Source organism: Abramis brama (assembly GCF_963993115.1).
Source record: "Abramis brama genome assembly, chromosome: 6".
In the NCBI taxonomy this organism is placed as follows: Eukaryota; Metazoa; Chordata; class Actinopteri; order Cypriniformes; family Leuciscidae; genus Abramis; species Abramis brama.
Window position 1 is genome coordinate 45,635,338 of NC_139968.1, and position 22,694 is coordinate 45,658,031.

The window sequence follows — 22,694 nt, forward strand, 5'->3', positions numbered from 1 at the left end:
AATGGCCAGGTTTACCACAGTAATTACAGCTGCCCTCTCTCTTAGGACGTTTGCGTTTCTGTTGATTCTCTGTGTTGACCTTAAAGGATGTTGCTGCAATTTTTACTCTTGCCTTGACATCAGAGTCTCTTTCCCAAGTAGCTAACCTGTCCAATTTGTTTTGCAGGGTTCTATTGGACCATGTTAATTCTAAGTAAGGAAATGCATTTTTATGTTCTGACAAAAGACCCTGAAACCATGCGTGAACTAAGGGACCATTATCATCTAGTACCTTCTCTGAAGTGTCAGCAATTCCGCTGTAAGCTGCAGCGGTCTGGCAAAATCTTTCTGTGTACTCACAAACAGTTTCACCCTTCTTCTGTACACAACTAGTGGGCTTCGACCAGTCCACGTTCGGTCCAACAATGTTTTTTAACACTCTCAGAACTCTCTTTTCTGGCATTTTGAAACTCAGAATTGTTTACAGCACTTTCAAAATCATTGAATTCTGACTGAGTCAAGATCTGTGATACCAGCTGGGTGACTTCAGCTAGAGACATATCATAAAGCCGCATCTTTCTGGACAATTCTCTCCTAAACTCAGAAAAATTTCTTTGCACTGATGGCAAACTTTCAGCAAGTCTCTCTATATCTTTAGGACCTAAAGCTGTGTTGACTGCTTGTATGGGGGTTGCAGATGGAACTGGATCAACCCCTTTTCCCCTATTCTGAGCCTTTTGTCTTGCTCCACACACTTCAACTGCATTTACATCTTTCATCAATCCAGCATTGACATTGTCCTCTATTCTATCAAAAGACTGTAAATCAGGATAGCTTTCATCTGACTGTAGGTTTTCTGAGTCACATTTGGATGAGGCCTTATGGCCCATCTTTTTCTTGAGAGAGGACACTTGAGTGTGGAATTGTTTGTTCTGTTCTTTTAACTTAGCAATACACTGAGCTTGTTCTTGTGCAATGGATAAGCTAAATTCTCTATGACAACAGATAATGGCTTTCACATTGTTCTTGCGAATACTTGCTACTAGTATCTTTTTACAATCTTCAATTGACCATACTTTTTCTGGGTGAATGCCAAATTTCTTTGTTAAATTCAATCTGACTGACTCAGTCACTATAGAGTCCATGTGCTGTCCTAACAATGACTTGAACTCAAAATCTGTCCATAAAGGAGTTGCAAGACCACCCTTTTCAGTTATGGTGATTAGTCTAGCATTTCTTAAACCATTTTGAGAGTTTCTTTGTTACCACACAAACAAACACTAAAAACTCATCTGATCAAAAGAAGGTACACTTGTAAACTTTCCCATTTACCATCACTTCACATTTAACTTCCCTGCCGACAAGAACAGAGGATAAACAGAAATAACTAGCCCGTAAAGCTAATCCTTCTCTGCCTAAAGCAAAGGATACAAAATATTAGCACATGCTGCTAACCGTCCCTGATAAAGCAGAGGATAAAATCTTCACTAAATTTACAGAGGATAAACCTTCTCTAGCAAGAGGATAAAACAATATTAACATGTAATGCTAATCTTCCCTGCCTGGCAGAGGATATCTTTCATCTCTAAAAGCAAACTTTTAGAGGATAACTTAGTTAACCCCCTGGGGTCGGCAATCACGCCGGCGTGATCTGCTCGTTTTTTCCCTTATCAGTGCAAAAGAGATTCAAAATAATCTGTTGATTTTGATCTTACATGCTTGTGTTATACATCAATCGATCCTGTTAAGTGTGTATTATTTTTGTGTATACTCACAATAAAAACAATGTGTTTAAACATGATGCGAGTTCTGCTTTCTCTCTGTCAGTGAAGTCCATTCTGAAACGCGTCCGAAAATGAACTGTAACTCAGCGAATACTCAGTCAATCAGGCATACAGACACACAGGCATGAAGCGTGAATTATCTTCTTTTAAATGAAGTATTTTTTATAAAAAACAAATATTCTCAGTTTATGTAATATGTATGAAAAGAGAGAGCTAATTTAATGTGACTCTGCCCACGGAGAGCGCGCGCTATTCAAACGCAAATAATCTGAGGTAATCCAGGCAAACCCGTGAATGCCCACATCAGCTGGATAACACACACCGCGAGTTAACAGAGTCATGTACTTTATGACGCTGTGAGGAATAATACTATCTTAATAACAATCCTGGGAAATTTACCTCAGAAGTGCTGGAAGTTTCATTTCGAGGAGCAACAGATCCCGCTGAGGAATGGGTCAGTTCTATATCTGCTTTGTTCTAATCGCAAGTGTCTGTACATGCAAAAAGACATCTACATGTTTAAATACGAATCGCGTTTCTATGTATGAATGAATGAACGCACAGATGCGCGCTGTTATGTAGCTACAGCTGGCAAAAATACTGTTTAAAAATGAATTGCGTTTTTGTGTGTGAATGAATGAACAGCTGTTACCAAACTCTATTGCTATACTGAGATGAGTAAAAATCGACTACAAAAATGGGATAGATTATAAAGTTTTTACTGTAAAATACTGCCACATCAAATAAGCTTATAATGTTGCCAATTTCTGCTCATATATGTAGGCTATGTTCAAACTAATGAATCCTTAACTTTTGAAATAAATATGATAAAATGTATACTTTAGTTTGTACAAAGAAAGATTACACTGGAAATATTGTTACAATTTTAATTGTTGTAATTGTATAACCTTTTTAATAAAATAGCATATATATATGTGGATAGATGTAAACAAAATCTAAAAAGGTCAATATAAGCCTTCTCTTTAAATATTTTTTATTGTATTAGTGACACATTTGGGTAGAGAATATATTCTAAAACTTTCTGAAAATACAGTATGAGAACAATTAACTGCACAGTTACTAGAAATGTTTACCTTGGATATTATACAATTTGCAAGCACAATTTGTGTAAACAACAACAACTTTGTTTCCAACTGTGAATATATATATATATATATATATTGCTCTTGCATTCTTTCTTGTGGCTCAGTGACACACCTGAATGAATGGCTCATTATGTATGCGGGCCCCATTGTCTCCTCAGGTGTGAACCACTAAATATGCATGATGGTTTTGGATCGTTGACGCCCCTGCGCATATTGCCTTTCCAAACAAAAAGTGTCTTACAAAATTTAAATCAATGTATTGTTTTATGTGAATGATTAGGCAGGATGATTTTCAGATCATTTTGAAGAAAAAACTCTAGGCGACAACATCCATTAGTCAAAAGTCTTGTGGACACATATTTAGTATGTGTTTTGTGGCCTTATTTCAGAAACTTTAGTTTTTAGTTTTTTCAATAACCATGCATAAACATTATTCTCTCCAAAATACAAACATGTACATACATGTTGCTCACATATTATGGTAGCCCTGCTTGTGCTAAATAGAGTGTAATTACACCTATGCCATTAATATGTTTATAAGCAACTGAAAAAAGCACAAATGTAAGGGCATGTCAGAACATGTCAAGGACCCCAAAAACACCTTAGACCCCAGAGGGTTAACCAAACTCTACAGCTGTTTGTTAACTTCTTCTCTGTCGGCGCAGAGGAAAACAAATTTGTACTGGTCTGCATCAGTTCTTTGAATAGAGTGAAACTCACCGAATCGTTGGTTGTACAGAAAAATTTCGTCTGGAACTCAGTCAGAACAGTTCATTCTTTGAGATCTTTTTGGAGCTTGAAGTTTTTAATCTGGATTCAGAAGATTCAGTCTGGAACTTAGTCAGATCTTTGTTGAGCTTGAAGTTTCAATCTGGATTCAGAAGATTCAGTCTGGAACTTAGTCAGATCTTTGTTGGGCTTGAAGTTTCAAGAATCAGATCTTTGAGCTTGAAGTTCTTTGTTGAGTTTCCTTTTTCTCCATCTGGGTCACGGCACCAAAACGGTTGGAAACTCAGAAACAGGCCTTAATCAGCATAACACTATCATTCAAATGATCCAATTAACCTGACAGTTTCACCCATACCTTCATATGATCACAGAGACAAAAGCACAGCTGTACATTGAGCTTAATGGTCAGGAAATGCATAAAGACAAAGGGTGAGGGTGAGAGTCTCAGCGATTGACTCATTTAGAGAACAGGACTGGCAGGAATCTCTTGATATAATCATGAAAACCAATATAACTTTCTCAGTTTATATTGGAATCTAAATTAAACATTTAATAATTTTGTTATTCCACAGACCAATAAGTAATACCTCCATTTTATCTGAATTTAATAGCAGAAAATTACACGTCATCCAGTATTTTATATCTTTAACACACTCTGTCAATTTAGATAATTTAGTGTTTTCATCTGGTCGTGATGAAATATATAATTGAGTGTCATCAGCATAACAGTGGAAATTAATTCCATGTTTTCTTATAATATCACCAAGTGGCAGCATATATATTGAAAATAGCAGAGGGCCTAACACAGATCCTTGCGGCACTCCATAGTTTACTGATGTTATCTTTGATTTTTCCCCATTTAAACAGACAAAATGGTAGTGTCTGATAAGTACGTTGGTATTTGCAATACCAACAAATTAAAGATGCAGTGTATAGGTTTTAGCGGCATTTAGAAGTTTGGTTGCGAATTGCAACCAACGGCTCAGCCCACCGCTCACCCCTCCTTTTCGAAGAAGCTACGGTGGCCAAAACAAGACAAACATTGTCACTGTTTTTGTACCACAGTCCATTATAAATGACATAATAGATGAAGTTTATAGAGAAATAGTCAGGTGAGGATCAAGAGTCCTCTCCACATTGTTCTATTAGATGAGTATTATGCTCAAATCTTACCTAATTGTCTTTTTAGTTTGCCATTGTAGTACTGATAGCCATCGTTTGAGGTTGTGGTAAAACAATGAAACGTTTGCAATAGGCATTTAATTACCAAATTTTTGCTCACCTTTGAGCAAAAAATACCTTTGAATTACCAAATTACACGTACCTTTTTGTGCACAGTAGTGAAGCAATACCAACAAATAAGTTACACTTTATTTATGCAAATAGCAGGTCCTCTCTAAGATGAATGGGCCAGGGAGGAACCAGGTCCGGTTGGGCCAATACAGCGCAAAGAGCAAGACCTGCTCCTCATCCTCCCTGACTTTGCGCAGGGTCTGTGCAAGAAGGCTCACTGAAATGCATACTTGCGGAGGCCCCCGGGGCCAGCTGTGTGCCAGTGTGTCCGTGTCGAGGGTGCCCTCAGTCAGGAAATAGAACAACTGGCAGTGGGACATGTCCGGGGCGGCAAACAGATCTACCTGTCTCAGGGTCGTTTGCACCTCCGCTTGCCACCTGGTTTGGCAGCGGCCTGGACGGGCGGGGTCAACTTCCAACAGCTGGGTCCACGCTGTGGTCTGGGTGATGGCTGATGCGGCGGCTTAGTGGGAGCAGAGGATGCCGCAGGAGGTAGACCTCGGCGACGAACGGACGGAGGGTATGCGTAATTGGACCACCAAGGTGGACATCACCTGATCAACGGAACATGCGGTTTCTTTCGTCGCCCGGAGAGCGAGGTCAGTTGCCGCACGGAGCTCTCGGAGGAGCTCTGGGTCAGAACCACCCTCGTGCTTATCCATGAGCGCCTGGGCCTGGTGGACCTGCAGGAGCGCCATGGCATGGAGGGCGAAAGCAGCCTGTCCACGGGGTCTGTAAGCCTTCGCCGTTAGACCGGACGTAAACTTGCAGGCCCTGGATGGGAGGCATGGATTACCCCACCAAGAGGAAGCGGACGCCGGACACAGCTGCATCGCGACGGCTCGCTCCACTGGCGGGATATCCACATACGCCTTAGTTGCTCCGCCATTGAGGGTGGTGAGGAGGGAGGAGCCACTAGGACGGCTTCTGGCACTATACGGCACCGTCCACGTCCTTTTAAACTTCTCATGCACCTCCAGGAAGAATGACACAGGGGCGGAACGCTGAGAACCAGCGCGTCCACCAGAATCGTCCAACTGAGGATCACTTCAGGGAGCCCTATCAGACAAAGGTGCGTGCGCCCGCTTCCGTGTTTATACCCGCATCCAGACGGCGACGCACGTTGGCGACGCAATTCATGCACGCCAACGTTCATTGGCTCATTCTGTAGATACTCGAAGATGATAGGTCTCCCTGAAGTGATCGACTGATAGGGAAACGTTACTTTATGCCCATTTTGTAGCCAAAGAAACCAAACAACAGTTTTCACTTAATGTTACATTGCTAAAGTTGGACTAATTTACCTGTCCAGCAGAAAACAGGCAACTTCGCCGACATTTTTAAAACATTTCTCCAGCATATTCCATCTGGAAAAAGCCACACCGATGTTAACCCGGGATTTCTGCAGTCATCTATCCCGACTTCGTCTGGCTGCATCATGTTTTCTTTTCTTTGCCGATGAAGATTGACGCTCTGTCGGCTCTTGTGCAAAATAATATGTGTGGTCCTTTATTTGTTCAAACTTCACTCCTAACGTTACTACTACTACTTCATTGTGCGTATTCAACGTAGTGACGGTGCAAGTTGCCTCTAAAAACAGAACAGTTCATCTTGTCAGGTCTTTAAACACAACTCAAAACATAGTTTTGTATATTATAATGGATTTCTGACAATAGATCCTCAAATTTTACACACTGCACCTTTGAATCGATCTCTATGCACAGTCTGTGTCTATATTTGTTCTTCTTGCTAGTAAGTGCTAAAAACCCACTTTTACAAAGGTATATTGTCGAGAACAGCAGTAATGTAGCGCAATTGCTGGTTTGTGTGGATGCAGTCAGTTTTGACTGCAAAAGATAAGGTAATTTGATTGGATGGTATGTATTTATGGCATTTTAAGATTGAGTAGAATTAAATGAACGGCAAAACTCAGTAATTTGTTCTCAGTTTGAGAACCACTGCTGGAAATCAGCCTGCACTTTGATCGTAGATTTAGTTGCAGTAATCAGCGCAAGCGGCTCATGACAAAACACAGACCGACTGATGACCCCTTCATTTAAGTAGAAAATCTCAAATGAAGATCGTTGAACTCCCTGTCGAAGCCACTACCCATTTTACCTGTTTTTACTTGATTTCACAACGATCACATGGGAGAGGTTAGAGCTTTCTCTTCAATATTTCCACAGGACTAAGTTCAGTTCAGCTAAGACATGAAAGGTTTTTAAAACAGTTAAAACCACAAATGTTAACCTAGTTTATTCCTTTGACAGTTCCAGAGGGTGTGAAGCTGAATCTGGTTTTGTGTGGGAGTAATGGATTAAGATCCTTCATATCAAACCTGATCCTGAACCAGGGAGACAGAAGATCAGAGCTCAGCTCAGGGTGTGTGAGGAGAGACGTGGAGCTTCATGGACGTCTGGTGTCTCTGGTGGAGCTTCCAGCTCTGTTCAACACTCAGATCTCAGAGGAGGAAGTGATGCGTCAGACGCTCCGCTGTGTGTCTCTCTGTGATCCTGGAGTTCATGTGTTCATCCTCATTATTCCTGATGCTCCACTTAATAATGAAGACAGAGCAGAAATGGAGAAGATCCAGAAGATATTCAGCTCAAGATTCAACAAACACACCATGATCCTCATATACCAGAATTCAGAAGACAGGACAGCAGAACTAAATGAAGAAACACAGTCTGTCATTGAGAGTTTTGGAGGACGACATCATTTCATTGGCCCCGACACACAAGTGTCCATGTTAATGGAGAAACTAGAGCAGATGGTGGAGGCAAATAGTGGTGTTTGTTTCTCCACAGAGACATTGTTGGATGTACAGATGGAAAAACTGCAGAAATTTGAAGAAATGAAGAAGAGAATCCATTCATTAGAGACGTGGTTTCAGTCACAAGGTAATGATCAGAAAATCAGACTTTTCATGATCGCAAAAGTCTAAACAGATTAGTGAGATAAATTAATAACATTGCATGCCGAGTTCAGAAGAAATAATATGATTAGCACATGATGCTTCAGTATAAATTATACACAATATTCTCTAAAGACCTGTATGATTCACTTGAAATTTAGTATATTGTTTTTAATTTTTATTTGATCTATTTTTAGATTCAAAAGAAAGAGCAGATGATCTGAGGATTGTGCTGCTGGGAAAAACTGGAGCTGGGAAGAGTGCAACTGGAAACACCATCTTGGGAGGAGAAGCATTTATATCAGACACATGTCAAAAGTCTATTACTGAAGAGTGTCAGAGAGAAAGAGCTGAAATCAACGGCCGACACGTTACTGTGATCGACACTCCAGGACTGTTTGATACTGAACGTACTAATGAGGAAATCCAGAGAGAAATCAGCAACTGTATCTCCATGATCCTGCCTGGACCACATGTGTTTCTCTTACTGATACCAGTGGGACGATTCACTCAAGAAGAAGCAACATCAGTGAAGATCATACAAGAGATATTCGGTAAAAACTCTTTAATGTTCACTATTGTGCTCTTCACCAGAGGAGACGACCTGAAGAAGAAAACCATTGAACAGTATCTGGGAAAACCTGAACCTGCACTTAAAAACCTCATTGAAGCGTGTGGAAACAGATTCCATGTGTTCAATAATAATCAGACTGGAGACCGAACACAGGTGTCTGATCTACTGCAGAAGATAGACGACATGGTGAAAGCAAACGGAGACAGTTACTACTCATGTAAGATGTTCAGAGAGATGGAAAGAGAAATACAAGAAAAACAAAAGGTGATTCAAATGGAGAGATTGGAGCAACTGAACAGAGAGAAAGAAGAACTGATGAACAAACACAAAGAAGAGAAAAAGAGGATGAAGATGATGATGGAGGAAGAAATACAAAATCATTACAAAGAGAGGAAGACAAGAGAAGAGGAGTTTAGAAAGAGAGAAGAACAGTATAAAAGAGACATTAAAGAAAGAGAGGATGAAGAAAGAACAATGCAAGAGGACATGAAGAGAGAACGAGAGGAATGGGAGAGACAGAAACAAGAGGAAAGACAAAGAAGAGATGAAGAGGATGAGAGAAGGAGAAAGAAAGAACAGGAATTGAGGGATGAATATAATCAAGAGAAAGAGAGATTGAAGATGATGATGGAGGAAGAAAGACAGAATCAAGCTAAAGAGAGAAAGACAAGAGAAGAGGAGTTTAGAAAGAGAGAAGAACAATATAAAAGAAACATTAAAGAAAGAGAGGACGAAGAGAGGAAGATGCGAGAGGAGATGAAGAGAGAACGAGAGGAATGGGAGAAACAGAGACAAGAGGAAAGACAAAGAAGAGATGAAGAGGATGAGAGAAGGAGAAAGAACGAACAGGCAATGAGGGATGAATATAATCAAGAGAAAGAGAGAATGAAGATGATGATTGAGGAAGAAAGACAGAATCAAGATAAAGAAAGAAAGAGAAGACAAGAGGAGGATGGGATAAGGAGAAAAATAGAACAGGAAACATGGGATGAATATTATGAGAAATTTAAAAGAGAGAGAGAAAGAAGACAGAGAGAGAAAGAAGATCTTCAGTCCAAACATGAAGAAGAGAAAGAGAGAATGAAGATGAAGATGGAGAAAGAAAGACAGAATCATAATGAAGAGAGAAAGAGAAGAGAAGAGGAATATATGGAAAGAGAAGAACAATATAGAAGAGATATTAAAGACATAGAGGATGAAGAGAGAAAGATGCGAGAGGAGATGAAGAGAGAACGAGAGGAATGGGAGAAACAGAAACAACAGGAAAGACAAAGAAGAGAAGAAACACATAATACAGACACACACCCTCAAGGTCAGAATTATGAATATGCCTGTGAAAATAAATCTGCATTGTTTATGCACAGGGAATATTCAGTGAAAAGAGTAACCTACACTTTATTTAATAGGTTGGTAAGAGACCTGGATAATGGATTGAGTGGGGGGTTTGAACCAAAAAAGGTTGAGAACCACTGAGATGGACTGTAAATAGTTTAAATTTTAGGTTTAAGTTCAACACTAGTCGCTCTGGGTCTCAAATTGAATAAGTTGTTATTAATCTCTAAACCCTATTATTGTCATTTTCAGATGATGAAGATTCATCTTCAGATTCAGGATGTTTGAGAATCTTGCTGTTTGGGAGGAGAGGAAATGGAAAGAGCGCCACAGGAAACACAATCCTCGGAAACAACGAATTTCACAGCGAAGCCAGTAAACGTTTGGTGACCACTACTTGTAAGAAGGGAGATGTTGAAGTTGATGGTAAATCAGTAACTGTTGTTGATACTCCAGGACTCTTTGACAGCTCACTGACAAAAGAACAAGTGCAGAAAGAAATGATGAAGTGTGTTTCACTGTCCGCACCTGGACCTCATGTGTTCATCATTGTGTTGAGTTTGGGAAGAATCACTCAAGAGGAGAGAGACACTTTAGACGTGATAAAGATGATCTTTGGCCCAAAAGCAGCAGATTTCAGCATTGTTATCTTCACTAAAGGAGATGCTCTGAAGAAACAAACAATAGAACAATATTTAGAGACAAGTAAAAATGCTGAACTCAAGAAACTGATCAGCGAATGTGGAAACAGATTCCTGGCTTTTAACAACAGAGAAACACAAGACCGGATGCAAGTTACTGAGCTGATAAACATGATAGAAGAGGTGAAGAAGTCTAATGAGGGCCGATACTTCACTAATGAGATGTTTGAGGAGGCAGCGATCTCCATTGAAAAGAGAAAAGAAATGCTAGAAGAGAATAAAAGAAAAAAACAGGATCAAGTTAAAGACTTAGAAACCAAATATGAGACGGAAATCAAAAACATGAGAAAGAGACTGGAGGAGAAGAAACTAAAGATAGATGAGGAGAGAGAGAGTCTGGAGAACAAGTTCAGAGAACAAGAGGAAACACTGAGGAGAGAGTTTGAGGAGAAAGAAAAATCAGACCAGAAGAAACAAGAGGAGGAGGATCAGAAACGATCAGAAGAGGAAAAACAGCGAAGAGATGAATATGATCAAACAATAGATGAGATGGAGAGAGAGATTGAAAATAACAGATTACAGTATGATAAACAGGAAAAAGAAGGAGAAGAGGAAGATAGGATGAGAGAAGAAGAATATAAAAAAGATCAAGAAAAGATAAAGATGAAAACTGAGCAGGAACACATCATGGCAGAGTTAAGAAGAAAACAGGAAGAGGAAATAAAAAAGAGAGATTTAGAGGAACAAATGAAGAAGGGACAAGAAGAGGAAGAGAGAGAAGAATGGAAGAGAAAAATAAAAGAGGCTGAAGATGATGAAGAGATTCAAGAGGGAATTAAACGACAGCAGAGAGAATGGGAGGAAGAGAAGAAACAACAGATGAAAGAAGGAGAGGAAGAGGAAAGAGAGATGAAAAAGAGACACGAGGAACAGCTGAGAGAAAAACAGGAAGAACTGGAGAAAATGAGAAAGAAATTTGAAGCCGAGAGAGAAGAAGAACAGATGATAGAGGAGGAGAAACAGAAACTGAGAAGAGACAGAAAACAGATAGAAAAAGAATATGAAGACAAGAAAACCGAAATGAAGACACGTTATGAGCAGCTGGAGCGAGAGAGAAAAGAGGAGTGGGAGAGGAGAAAACAAGAGGATGAAGAGAGACGAGGGGAGAAGAGAAAGAGATGGGAGAAAATGATGGAAGATCTGAAACAAGAGCAAGAAGAAGAGATCGAGAGAAGAGAAAGAGGGGAGAGAGACAGAATTAGAAGAGAAGAAAAAGAGTGTGAAGAAATGAAACAGAAACATGAAGAGGAAATAGAGAAGATGAAGAAGAAAAATCAAGATGAAGCCAGAAAACAAGAAGAAGAATTGAATGATTTCAGTGAGAGAAAAGAGCAGCAGGTTCAGGAGCTCAAAGAGAGGCTTGAACAACTATATAAAGAGAAAAAAAGATCAGGGTTAAATCTTATTATTAAAGGCGTTGGGAGAATGTTTTGGGGCTAAAAATGACCCATTCCCATAACACAATCACGATGGAGAACATGCTTAACACACAAACACAGAGAAATGAAAGGGTTAAATCACATTTAATACACTTTAAGCATGCTTACACACACACACACACACACACACACACACACACATTTTGTTGTAACACTCTAAAAAATAATTCAGTGGTTTAGTAAGTAAAACGGTATTATTTAACAATATTAACTTAAAGCCCATGTTGCAGGTTAACCACCACTGTCGCTCAAGATATGTATATAATTTTTAAAATGTCTTAAAAATGGTCTTAAAGACCAGTTTTTTACATTTTTGGTATTAATGTTTTTTTTTCGCAATTCGGTGATGACGTCACGTTGGGGAGAAGTGGAGGAAAGGTAGCCCCAGCCTAGTATTATGGTGCGTTCAAGTCATCTCGTATAGATCGTATTTATGAGTTGAACGCACTTGAACGCCACCACAATGTCGTAAATACTTAATAATTAAATGCATAAATGCATGGTCCGAGGAGAATGAGTGGAGAGTTGGTGAAGTGTCCTGGTGAGTTGCTATCATTTAGCAATGCAGCAATGAGCACTGGATCTAGTCTACGAGCAGCAGTGCACAATAACGACACATTTATTTTTTTTTTTTATTTTTTTACGGTCATTGAATAGCACAGAGTGAAAAATCAACGTTTTCTTTATATCTAGTAGCAGTGATCATGACATTAGTTCAGATAAGTACCGCTAACCTTTGTCATAGTGTCGTAGTACTGGTAAACGTTGTCTTTGTCATCTAGAAATAGAAGGCATCATGCTAGCTATATGGGCGTTTCTTTTATCTCTTCCTCCGGTGAAAATTTTGTTGCAAACGTAGCCGCCACGTGTCTGTCGCTGTGTTTGGCAGGTGCTTGTGTGAGCGGTGCCATCCTATGGAAACTGCGTTGGAAAGCTTGTGCTGTAGGGAAGTGAGTGAGTGCGTTTTGGTCGCTGGTCAAGGAGCTCACCCCACGACCAGATGTGACGTATCTCATTTAGCATCCAGAGTTTTTACACTCAGCACAAACACAGTAGTTCACCATTGTCAATCTACCTATATATTTCTATATAATTATCTATCTAGCTGCTAGCTTTCTATGCTAACGTTATGCTATCTGGCTGTCTGCCTATCTCTCTCTCTATACTAGCCTATCTATCTATCTATCTATCTATCTATCTATCTATCTATCTATCTATCAATCTATCTATATATCTATATCTGTCTGTCTGTCTGTCTATCTATATCTATCTAGCTATCTATCTGTCTATCTATCTAGTCTATATATCTATCTATGTATTTATCTATTTATCTATAATCTGCGCTATCTGAATACTCTACTACTCGTCTCTCTAGTCACTCTCAGTGCTCTCAAGGCGGGCTTTATTAAATTCTCTCCCCAACGTGACGTAATGCAATGCATTGTGGGGGAAAGGAGAATCGTTGCAAACCGCTGTAAGATAGTACCTACTTTTTCGTATTATTCCGTTTTGTGATACCCAACAACATAAAATACAATGGATAACAGTTTAAATGTTTATTACTAACAAGTAAATTGCACAAATTCGTTGAAAAATTAACCCTGCAACACGGCCTTTAATAAAAACTCTGAATATCATTTACTTGATGGTTTGAGTTGAACAAACCAAAATAATTGACTAAAAATCCAACAGTTAATTTAGTATTTGACAAACCAATTATTTATTTAAAATACTTAATATATTTGTGAAATTTCTATCTAATATTTGAGAATGGAGAATTAAACTGGGGTGTTTCCCGAAAGCATCGTTACCAACTATGGTTGTAAGTTCCGTCGTTATCAGCAGTTCAACGAGTCGGTGTTTCCCGAAACCATCATTCCAACGAACATTCGCAAACAGCTTCGCAACGTTGTGTTTGGAGCGACGGCTCTAGTTTCTGGTTTGCATCACATGTGGACTCAATAAATCCTTATCATGAGCAAAATAAGCAAGCTGACATTCAGTACAATCTGTCTTTTATTTAGAATATATACAAATGTCTTTTACATCTTTTATCTCGTCAGGAGAAACCCCTGCATGGGGTTTAAGGCCACGCGATCCAGTTTGGTTCAGAAAACCCCTTAGCAATGAAAACAAATGTGGGTCCCACTTTATATTAAGTGGCTTTAAGTACTATGTACAGTTACAATGTGCTTATTGCGTTGATGTTGTATTGTAAAACACTTGTGCTGCTATTGAGGCGTGATACAGGTGAGGTTAGGGTCAACAGTGTAATTACAAATGTAATTACATACATTAATTACAGCTTTAATTGCATGCAGGTTTTTTCAAAATATAAGTACAATGTAAAAACATGTACACAATAAATCCATTGTGTCAAATTATTAATTTCAATGTAAGTATAGTACTTAAAGCCATTTAATATAAAGTGTGACCCAACTGGGTCCTTATTGCTCTAATATATATGTGTCCCATAGCCTATACAGGGCATTTTAAACAAAGAACTACGAGGGCCCCCTGTAACTTCTGTTACTGTTTGGCCATATGTGAATATGAAGGCCCCAAAACCTCTTCTAGAACTATAGTCCCATCCTGTTTAAAATTACATTTATTTGAACCACTCTTTGAGCTTCTCTCTTTGTGTGAAAGCTATTGGAAAAATAACTGTTTATTATTACAACATACAGTAACTTTAGTTGAAGTGAGATTAAATTTTAAAACATAAAACATTGTTTTTGAACTGTAAGAACTTACACCCTTCACTCTACAGTTAAAAAACGAGCAGAGTGTATATTGGAAATTACAGATTTTCTTTTTTTACTGGTCAAACCTAATTTTAGGAGCTACAGCACTCGAAACGACTGGTCCGATCAGATTGTAATGCCTATTACCACTAGACTAGTGACATCAAACGATCACTGTTTGCTCATTAATGGTTAACAATGCATCCAGTGTTTTCCACATGATCTTGTGAGACTATGAGGGGTGGACTTCAGTTCCTCTAGGGAGATCCGGGGCCAAGAAAAGTTTCTAATTGCGATTTTTTTTTTTTTTCTTGGTTAAAATTGAAATTGAAAATTCCAAAAATGTTGTGTTGATTTATTAATATGACTAATAATAATAATTATAATTATTTTGTATCATTGCTAAATAAAATATTAACTAAATAAGAAATATTACAATTGTAACAACACTTTCATTATTAAAAATAAAAATATAGCATTTGATAATAGATATAACAATATAATAATTAGATTGATTAATTACATTCCTCTCGTTAGATATTAATTATAATAAATAAATAATAACAATATTGAGTAAAACTATAATATGTAATATAGGGCATATATTTAGCAAAATACTTTCCTGAGGTAAATGTTACTTTACGTGCAGGGTTTGAAATGAACATCCGCCAAATGCGGGTAAAAATCAACTGTGGCGGAAAAACACTGTCAAATCACGAGCTAATTTGGCGTATTAGTTATTATGTTTACTCACTTTGCTGGGGAAGTTTGTGTAAGACAAATCTGTGCAGATTTAGCAGATTTTATGATATATTAAATACAGTGTATTGCTCAGAATTTGCTCATATCTGGCTCTCTTGAACACACACACGTCACTACACAACTAATAACAGCGCTTGTTCATTTGCACTGAAGCTGTGAAGTAGTCGATCTGGTTCCGTTCTTTTTCTTTTCTTTTTTGGCTTGTAGAAATTCTGAATGGCCGGTAACTTAAAACTTTTTTGTACACAAATTGGCCGGTGAATGAAAAAGTTAATTTCAAACCCTGTTAGGAGACATATTGTTCTCAAGCGGTTTTATTTTCCTAATTCCGCTTTTGAAACACTGATTGAGCGATTAAATGAGACATGATACATTCCATCAAGTTGTAATGTATCTTTCAAGATATAGTTCATTTGTGCTTATTTACTATATTAACTGGTGGCGGCTGCTGCTAAAAACATTTTTGGGGGCGCAAACAAACTGAATTATTAATGCAAGACTGACTGTAGGCTAATTGTTAAAAAACATTTAACATTGATAATAATGTATCATAACTGCTTTGCTAAAAATAGGAAATTCAGCATTTAATGCATGCCATAAGGTTTGGGCAATACGCAATAACCAATTGCCAAAAAAAAAAAAAAAATCTTATTTTTGGGCTAAATGGCGATGTATTGTATAATCTCAGTTTTAAATTTTTTTTTTTCTATTTAAAATCTGCATTTAATTAAAAAAAAAATTATTTCATATCCTGATTAATATTGTCCTACAAACAATGTTCATACTGAAGGCTATGAAAACAAACATAGTGAATCTATTATGTGCAAAAAATGGGTCAAATTACATTACATTCTAACATTGTAACATTGCAATCTAAAAACAAAATGATTTTTGAAGTAGTTAAATTCACCAAACTTAAAATGAAAATAAATAAAAACAAAAACTGCTATCATAAAAAATAAACTTGTCGGTTTTGGGGGGGGGGACGGGGGGGGGGGGGGGGGGGGGGGTGCTGACACAGTGGAAATTGAAAAACAGACTCGTTGATTACATTTTAATTACTTTTAAATTTATTTAGTTTTTACTTCTAATATGTTTGTTATATGAGTTTAAATGTAGGCAATGTTGTATGCATGTTTAAACAGTATAAAATATTATGTACTCATCGACAATAAAGGCCAATATCATGTATAACGTTACCTGTGTTTGTGTGGTATGTCTATACTGGTACCTGAGTATTTTACAAAGGTTTAGAGGACATTTAAAAAAGTTAATATTACTCAAATACAAATTTAAATTACTCTTAAATATTGTTTTTTAAAATGTTTTCCTCAATTATTTTTACTAAATTTTATTTGTTAATGTACCGAATGCAGTTACTCAGATCTACTTAATTTTTTTACTTACATTTACTCAGTTCATGTGGTATATGTAATTGATTTCATTGCATTCAAATTCCGTCAATATTTTAAGAGTAAAAAAAAAGTTTCACCAAAAAATAAATAAAAGTAAATCATAGTAAAAGTTTTTAGAGTATACTCTCCTTAAAGGACAAGTTCGGTATTTTACACTTAAAGCCCTGTTTACAGATCGTTTCTGATTAAATAGAACGGTTAAGATTAAAATTTGGACACATGCTGCTGTCCCGAGAATTTTAGGTTTCTTTCGCTCCCCCCCCCCCACCTCCAGAATGGCTGCATATGTGCACTGGAACAATCCTTCCTAAAATGCATTAAACTTTCGTTTACAAAGACGTGAAACTCACCGAGTGGTCAGGGGTGTTCACTGATGTGCTCACACAAAAATCGCTGCAAAAGATGCTTTCCAACAGGTTTTATCGTAGCTTTTGTCCAACTCCATTGACTTGTATTGAAAGAGCTGTGTGAGGTACGGTATTACTCCGCCGCTTCTTCTTCTGCTTCTTCTGTGTATTCAATGAAATGCCAGCGGTTTGCTTGCAATTGGCAAAGGTGCATTATCGCCACCAACTGGGCTGGAGTGTCTATTATTCAAGCTCTCAACGGAAGAATCTACGGGTGTGAGACGTTTTGGAAAAATAGATCCACAGTTTTACAACGAATGGTAAAACACCTGTTGGAAAGCATCTTTTGCAGCGATTTTTGTGTGAGCATATCAGTGAACACCCCTGACCACTCTGTGAGTTTCACGTCTTTGTAAACGAAAGTTTAATGCGTATTAGGAAGGATTGTTCCAGTGCACCTATACACCCATTCTGGAGGTTTTGGGGAAAGCGAAAGAAACCTAAAATTCTCGGGACAGCAGCATGTGTCCAAATTTTAATCTTAACCGTTCTATTTCATCAGAAACATTCTGTAAACAGGGCTTTAAGTGTAAAATACCGAACTTACCCTTTAAAATGTCCATATACAGCAGTGTCATTTTTCATTCCTTAATTTATTTGTTCATTCATTTAATTTTGATTTTATTTGTTTATTCATTATTATTTCTTTATTGAATTATGTTAAATGAATTTAAGGAAAAAAAAATAATAAAACAAGTAAAAAAAACTAATAAAGAAATATACATAAAAACTATATTAAAGGTTGTATCAGCGATTTCAGGCCCAAAAAAGGCCCAAACGTAAATGATCACATTCATCTAATCTTTCCTAACGATCCGCTAGCTGCCGTCAAAAAAAAGCGTCTCTGTAGCCAGCCCAGGCTCTTGAGATCTGCACACAAAAACAATTGGTTTCACCAACCACTCAAAACCAAAACAAATAGTGTTCCAACCAATCACCGACAGGGGGAGGGTGCTGTGAGGTTTTGCGCTCGTGCACTGCTGCACGTGAAGTCAGAGCTGAAGAAGAAGCCAGCGTCTATCAACGAACAAGAGAAATTGAACATGGTTCAAGGTCCAAATGACAGTTTCAGTGCAGCTTCAAAGGGCTTTAAACGATACCAGACGATGAATAAGGGTCTTATCTAGCCAAACAATCGGTCATTTCAAAAATAAATAAAAAAGTTTAAGTTTTATAAGCACAAATGCTCGCCTTGCTCTGTTCTGTGATGCGCGTTGGTGACGTCATGTAATACGCAATTACGTTGAAAAGGTCACGCTTGAAAAAATTTTGTCCTGAAATGTTTTTTCTTTTAGGCTTTTTAATATTAAAAACACCCAGGATACGCACACGAAATGGGCATTTTAAACGATAAACTGACACAAAGACATTTGAAAATGTGTATATGGTCCTCCTTCCGCACATTTGTAAACACGTCAAGCGTGACCTTTTCAACGTAATTGCGTATTACATGACGTCACGAACACGCATCACAGAACAGAGCAAGGCGAGCATTTGTGCTTATAAAACTTAAACTTTTTTATTTATTTTTGAAATGACCGATCGTTTCGCTAGATAAGACCCTTATTCATCGTCTGGTATCGTTTAAAGCCCTTTGAAGCTGCACTGAAACTGTCATTTGGACCTTGAACCGTTTGGGGCCCATTGAAGTCCATAATATGGGGGGATATCCTGGAATGTTTTCAGCAAAAACCTTAATTTCTTTTCGACTGAAGAAAGAAAGACATGGACAGTCTCATGGGGGTGAGTAAATTATCAGCAAAAGTTTTTTTAAAAGTGAACTACTCCTTTAACTCACCAAGTCATTTGACAAATAGTCATCAGTAACAGGCTAATACAGCATTACATTTCACATTCCTGGCAGCTAATTCTTTTTTTTTCATTTTTTTTTTCACAATTTTACATACAAACTTAAAAGCAATCTGCCAATAACAATAATACATTGTGAAAAAAGGACTCCCTCTGAAGCTACAAGCTTATAGAACAGGGATCCTAGACACCACCACCCGACATACAGCATGACCTAACACAACACTGTGTTAACGCACGCCAAAAGTAAGATCCCATCTCTCAGTCACAGTCCATAGAACCTTCAATAACAATTTCAATACATTGATAAAGTATATATATACTCGTAACCTCCATCTAATCCATATACAAGGAGAGAACCCTGTTTGCATGCCCAAAACAAAAATCCCATCTGTCTACCATGGTTCATAAATCCTTCAATTCAGCAAATACAATGCAATACAATCATTTCAATATAATTATAAACGATACATAGCTACACATCACCTCCCTCATATACAGGTAGAAAGTTTCGACCTTATGAATGTCAAACCTCGAAACCATCAGATGCATAACTCCCCAGTAGATAGTGCTTAAAAAAAAAATTAAATATAGAAAATGTAGTAGATTGTTTTATGTTGTTTTCCAACTCATTCCATATTTGTGGTCCTCTAAAACCTATGCTAAAACGAGTACATTTTAATTTCCTGTATTTTCCTTTTAGAAGCAATTTATTCCTCGTGTTTTGTTGGTGAAAGGATGAATATAATGGAATGAGTTCACATAAGTGAGTATTTAACCTGTGAACAACCTGATACATAACACATGCATTTTGATAAAAATTATATTCAGGAAGTTTAAGGAGACCATATCTGTGGAAGAGAGGATTTGTAGGAGAAATTTGCTTGGACCAAGAAATCGCTCTTATGGCTTTTTTTTTGTAATATAAGTATTTTTTTTATAGGTAGGGTATGTATTATTACAGATAATATTACAGTAGCACAAATGAGGCTCAAACAGTGATCTATATAATGATAACAATGCTTCTAGTGGAAGCACATGTCTTCATTTAAAAAATAGACCCACTAGTTTAGATAATTTTTTTGTCAACTCATCAATATGTTTCCTAAAATTCAAAGATTTGTCAATGTGGATTCCCAGGAATTTAATGTAATCAACTTTATTGATTGATCTGCCATCTATGGTTATATTTATATTACGGTCATTGCATATATGTCTATTTGCACTGAAGACAATATAGCAGGTTTTGGTAATATTCAAGGATAATTTGTTACATTTAAACCAAAAATTGACTTTAGATAGTTGTTCATTTAAATGCTTTTCAAGCTGATCCATGCGTTTATGTGAAACAAACAAACTTGTGTCATCAGCAAAAAGTATTTTATGAATGTCGTTTGAACAATTCACAAAATCATTAATATAGACAAGAAACAAAAGAGGGCCCAAGATTGATCCCTGAGGGACCCCAAAATCTATATCTGTAATTCCTGAGTTTGACCCATTTATGTTCACATATTGTTGTCTACCATAAACATAATCCTTGAACCAATGAAGTGCTATGCCCCTGACACCATAATGACATAACTTTCCAAGTAAAATTTTATGATCGATTGTATCAAAAGCCTTTGAGAGATCAAGAAATACTCCAATACTAAATTTTCCTTTATCAAAAGCATCATTCATTTTTTTAACCAGATCTAAAATAGCCATATATGTACTATTGTGTTTCCGAAAGCCATATTGTGAAGGTACCAAAATATTGTGTTTTTCCAGATATTCCATCAATCTTGAACAGACCACTATTTCAAGAACTTTAGACAAGGTTGGTAAGATCGATATGGGTCGGTAATTTTGAACATCATTTTTATCCCCAGACTTATATATTGGTATTATTTTTGCCACTTTAGTCAGTTTTGGTACAATACCATACTGTAGAGATTTATTTATTATATAGGCAAGTGGTTCAGCTATCACATCTACTATGGCTTTGAGAATCTTACTGCAGATTCCGTCAGCACCGGCTGTATAAGAACATTTCATTTTATTTATGATGTTGGTTACTTCCACTTTACAGGTAGGTTTAAAAAAGCATGAGCTGGGATAACTATTTTTAAGAAAGAAACTATAATTTTCAGCCCCTGATGGATTTATTTGTTGAGACAAATTTTTACCAATAGATGCAAAGAATCTATTGAATTCATTACGATGACATAACATAGTGTGATCTAACTTTCAGGTAATACAAAAATAAATTTATTAGCTGATAATTTATATGATTCGTGAATTCCACGTATCTCTGCATAGTGAAAACGACATCTCCCATCGTTCCACTCTTCTTCATAGCGTCATCAAGCTTCGTCTTTGTAATTGTCTTGAAAATGTGACCTCTGGCGGCGAAAATATTACAGATTGTACCTTTAATTATTCAATATAATCATATAATCCCTTATCATACATTTTAAACATTTAATCATTTATAATACTACTTATTTTTCTAGCTCTTGCAATGCTTGCTTTTGTTGTTTATTTATTATGATTGTGTGGTCTCAATGGGTAGGTCTTCATAAGTAAGAGATAAGAGAATGTCTCGTCACAGGACGATGTTGTGAAGCAGTAATTTTCTGTAGCGTTTGCTTTGGTATAATAACACTTGATGTATGTGCATCACAAAATGTACTAATGTACTATTCTCCTATCTCTCCATTTTATTTTTCTGTATCGTGAGGTAAAAGGACACAAGCTGTTGAAGCTCCGCCCTCTGTGACGGGAGCAGCAGCTCATTTGCATTTAAAGGGACAGACACAAAATGCAACTTTAATTCTCTTTTTCGCTTCCTTGGCGACTCTGTTACATGTCCTCGAGAATAGGTGTGATCCTCCATCTTCAACAGGCTTTCAGATCTGCCGGCAGTCGCGAGTAATCTCCCCCTCGCATTTGTCACGGTGCCACTGAGTGTAAAAGTGGAAAGGCGAAGCTTGAATTTCCAGGTATGTCCCTCTTTGGCTAATGTATTTTCAAGAAGGAGGCGCAACATGACTGTTGCCATTCGAGCGACTTGCTCGTATGTATTCTGAATGGCAGATTCTACGCTTACGAGAATACTTGATTAGTTGGTGTAAGTAATTACACATGAATGAGCACATATAATTTTGAAAGAACAAAGTGTTTTTTGCTAAGAATCATTTAAAAAAATTACACAATGTAGCTTTAACATGCTATATAAACATATCTGTGGTGTATTTTGAGCTAAAATTTCACATACACACTCTGGGACTTATTTTACATCTTGTGAAAAGGGGATTATACCACCCCTTTAAGGTCCTTGCACACCGAGTCAGAAATTTTCGCATGTTAAAAAATAAATACGACCTCATGTTGTGTCAATCACCTTTACACACTGCCTCTGAAACTTTCGTTCGTCATAAAAAAATTCGGATCGGGTATCAGCATACGAAAATTTCTGACTCAGTGTGCAAGGACCTTTAGACTTTCTCTGCTTCTTCTTTTCTTCTTCTACTCTGTTCTCTCTACTGATCGACAATAAAGAACAAAGAATAAATAATAAAGACAATAAACAATAAAGAATAAAGCCTCAGGCTTTTGTCTCTTCGGTTGAACTGGTCCAACACGTGGAAAGACAGGGTTTAGATCGGCTGATATAGTTGGCCTACTCTATTTGTGGAGAAAAAAAAAGTACTTACTTTTA

The 22,694-nt window shown here is 37.4% G+C and overlaps 1 protein-coding gene across 1 annotated transcript in view; it reads left to right on the forward strand.

The window, feature by feature from the left end:
* Positions 1–11,976, forward strand: part of LOC311085316 (uncharacterized protein) — a 63,983-nt gene extending 52,007 nt beyond the window's left edge. The window contains exons 4-6 of the mRNA XM_084117785.1: positions 7,162–7,791; positions 8,003–9,691; positions 9,964–11,976. Coding sequence (XP_083973911.1) covers positions 7,162–7,791; positions 8,003–9,691; positions 9,964–11,852 — 4,208 coding nt within the window. The 3' untranslated portion in view covers positions 11,853–11,976. The remainder of the gene's footprint in view (positions 1–7,161; positions 7,792–8,002; positions 9,692–9,963) is intronic.
* Positions 11,977–22,694: the final 10,718 nt, after the last annotated feature.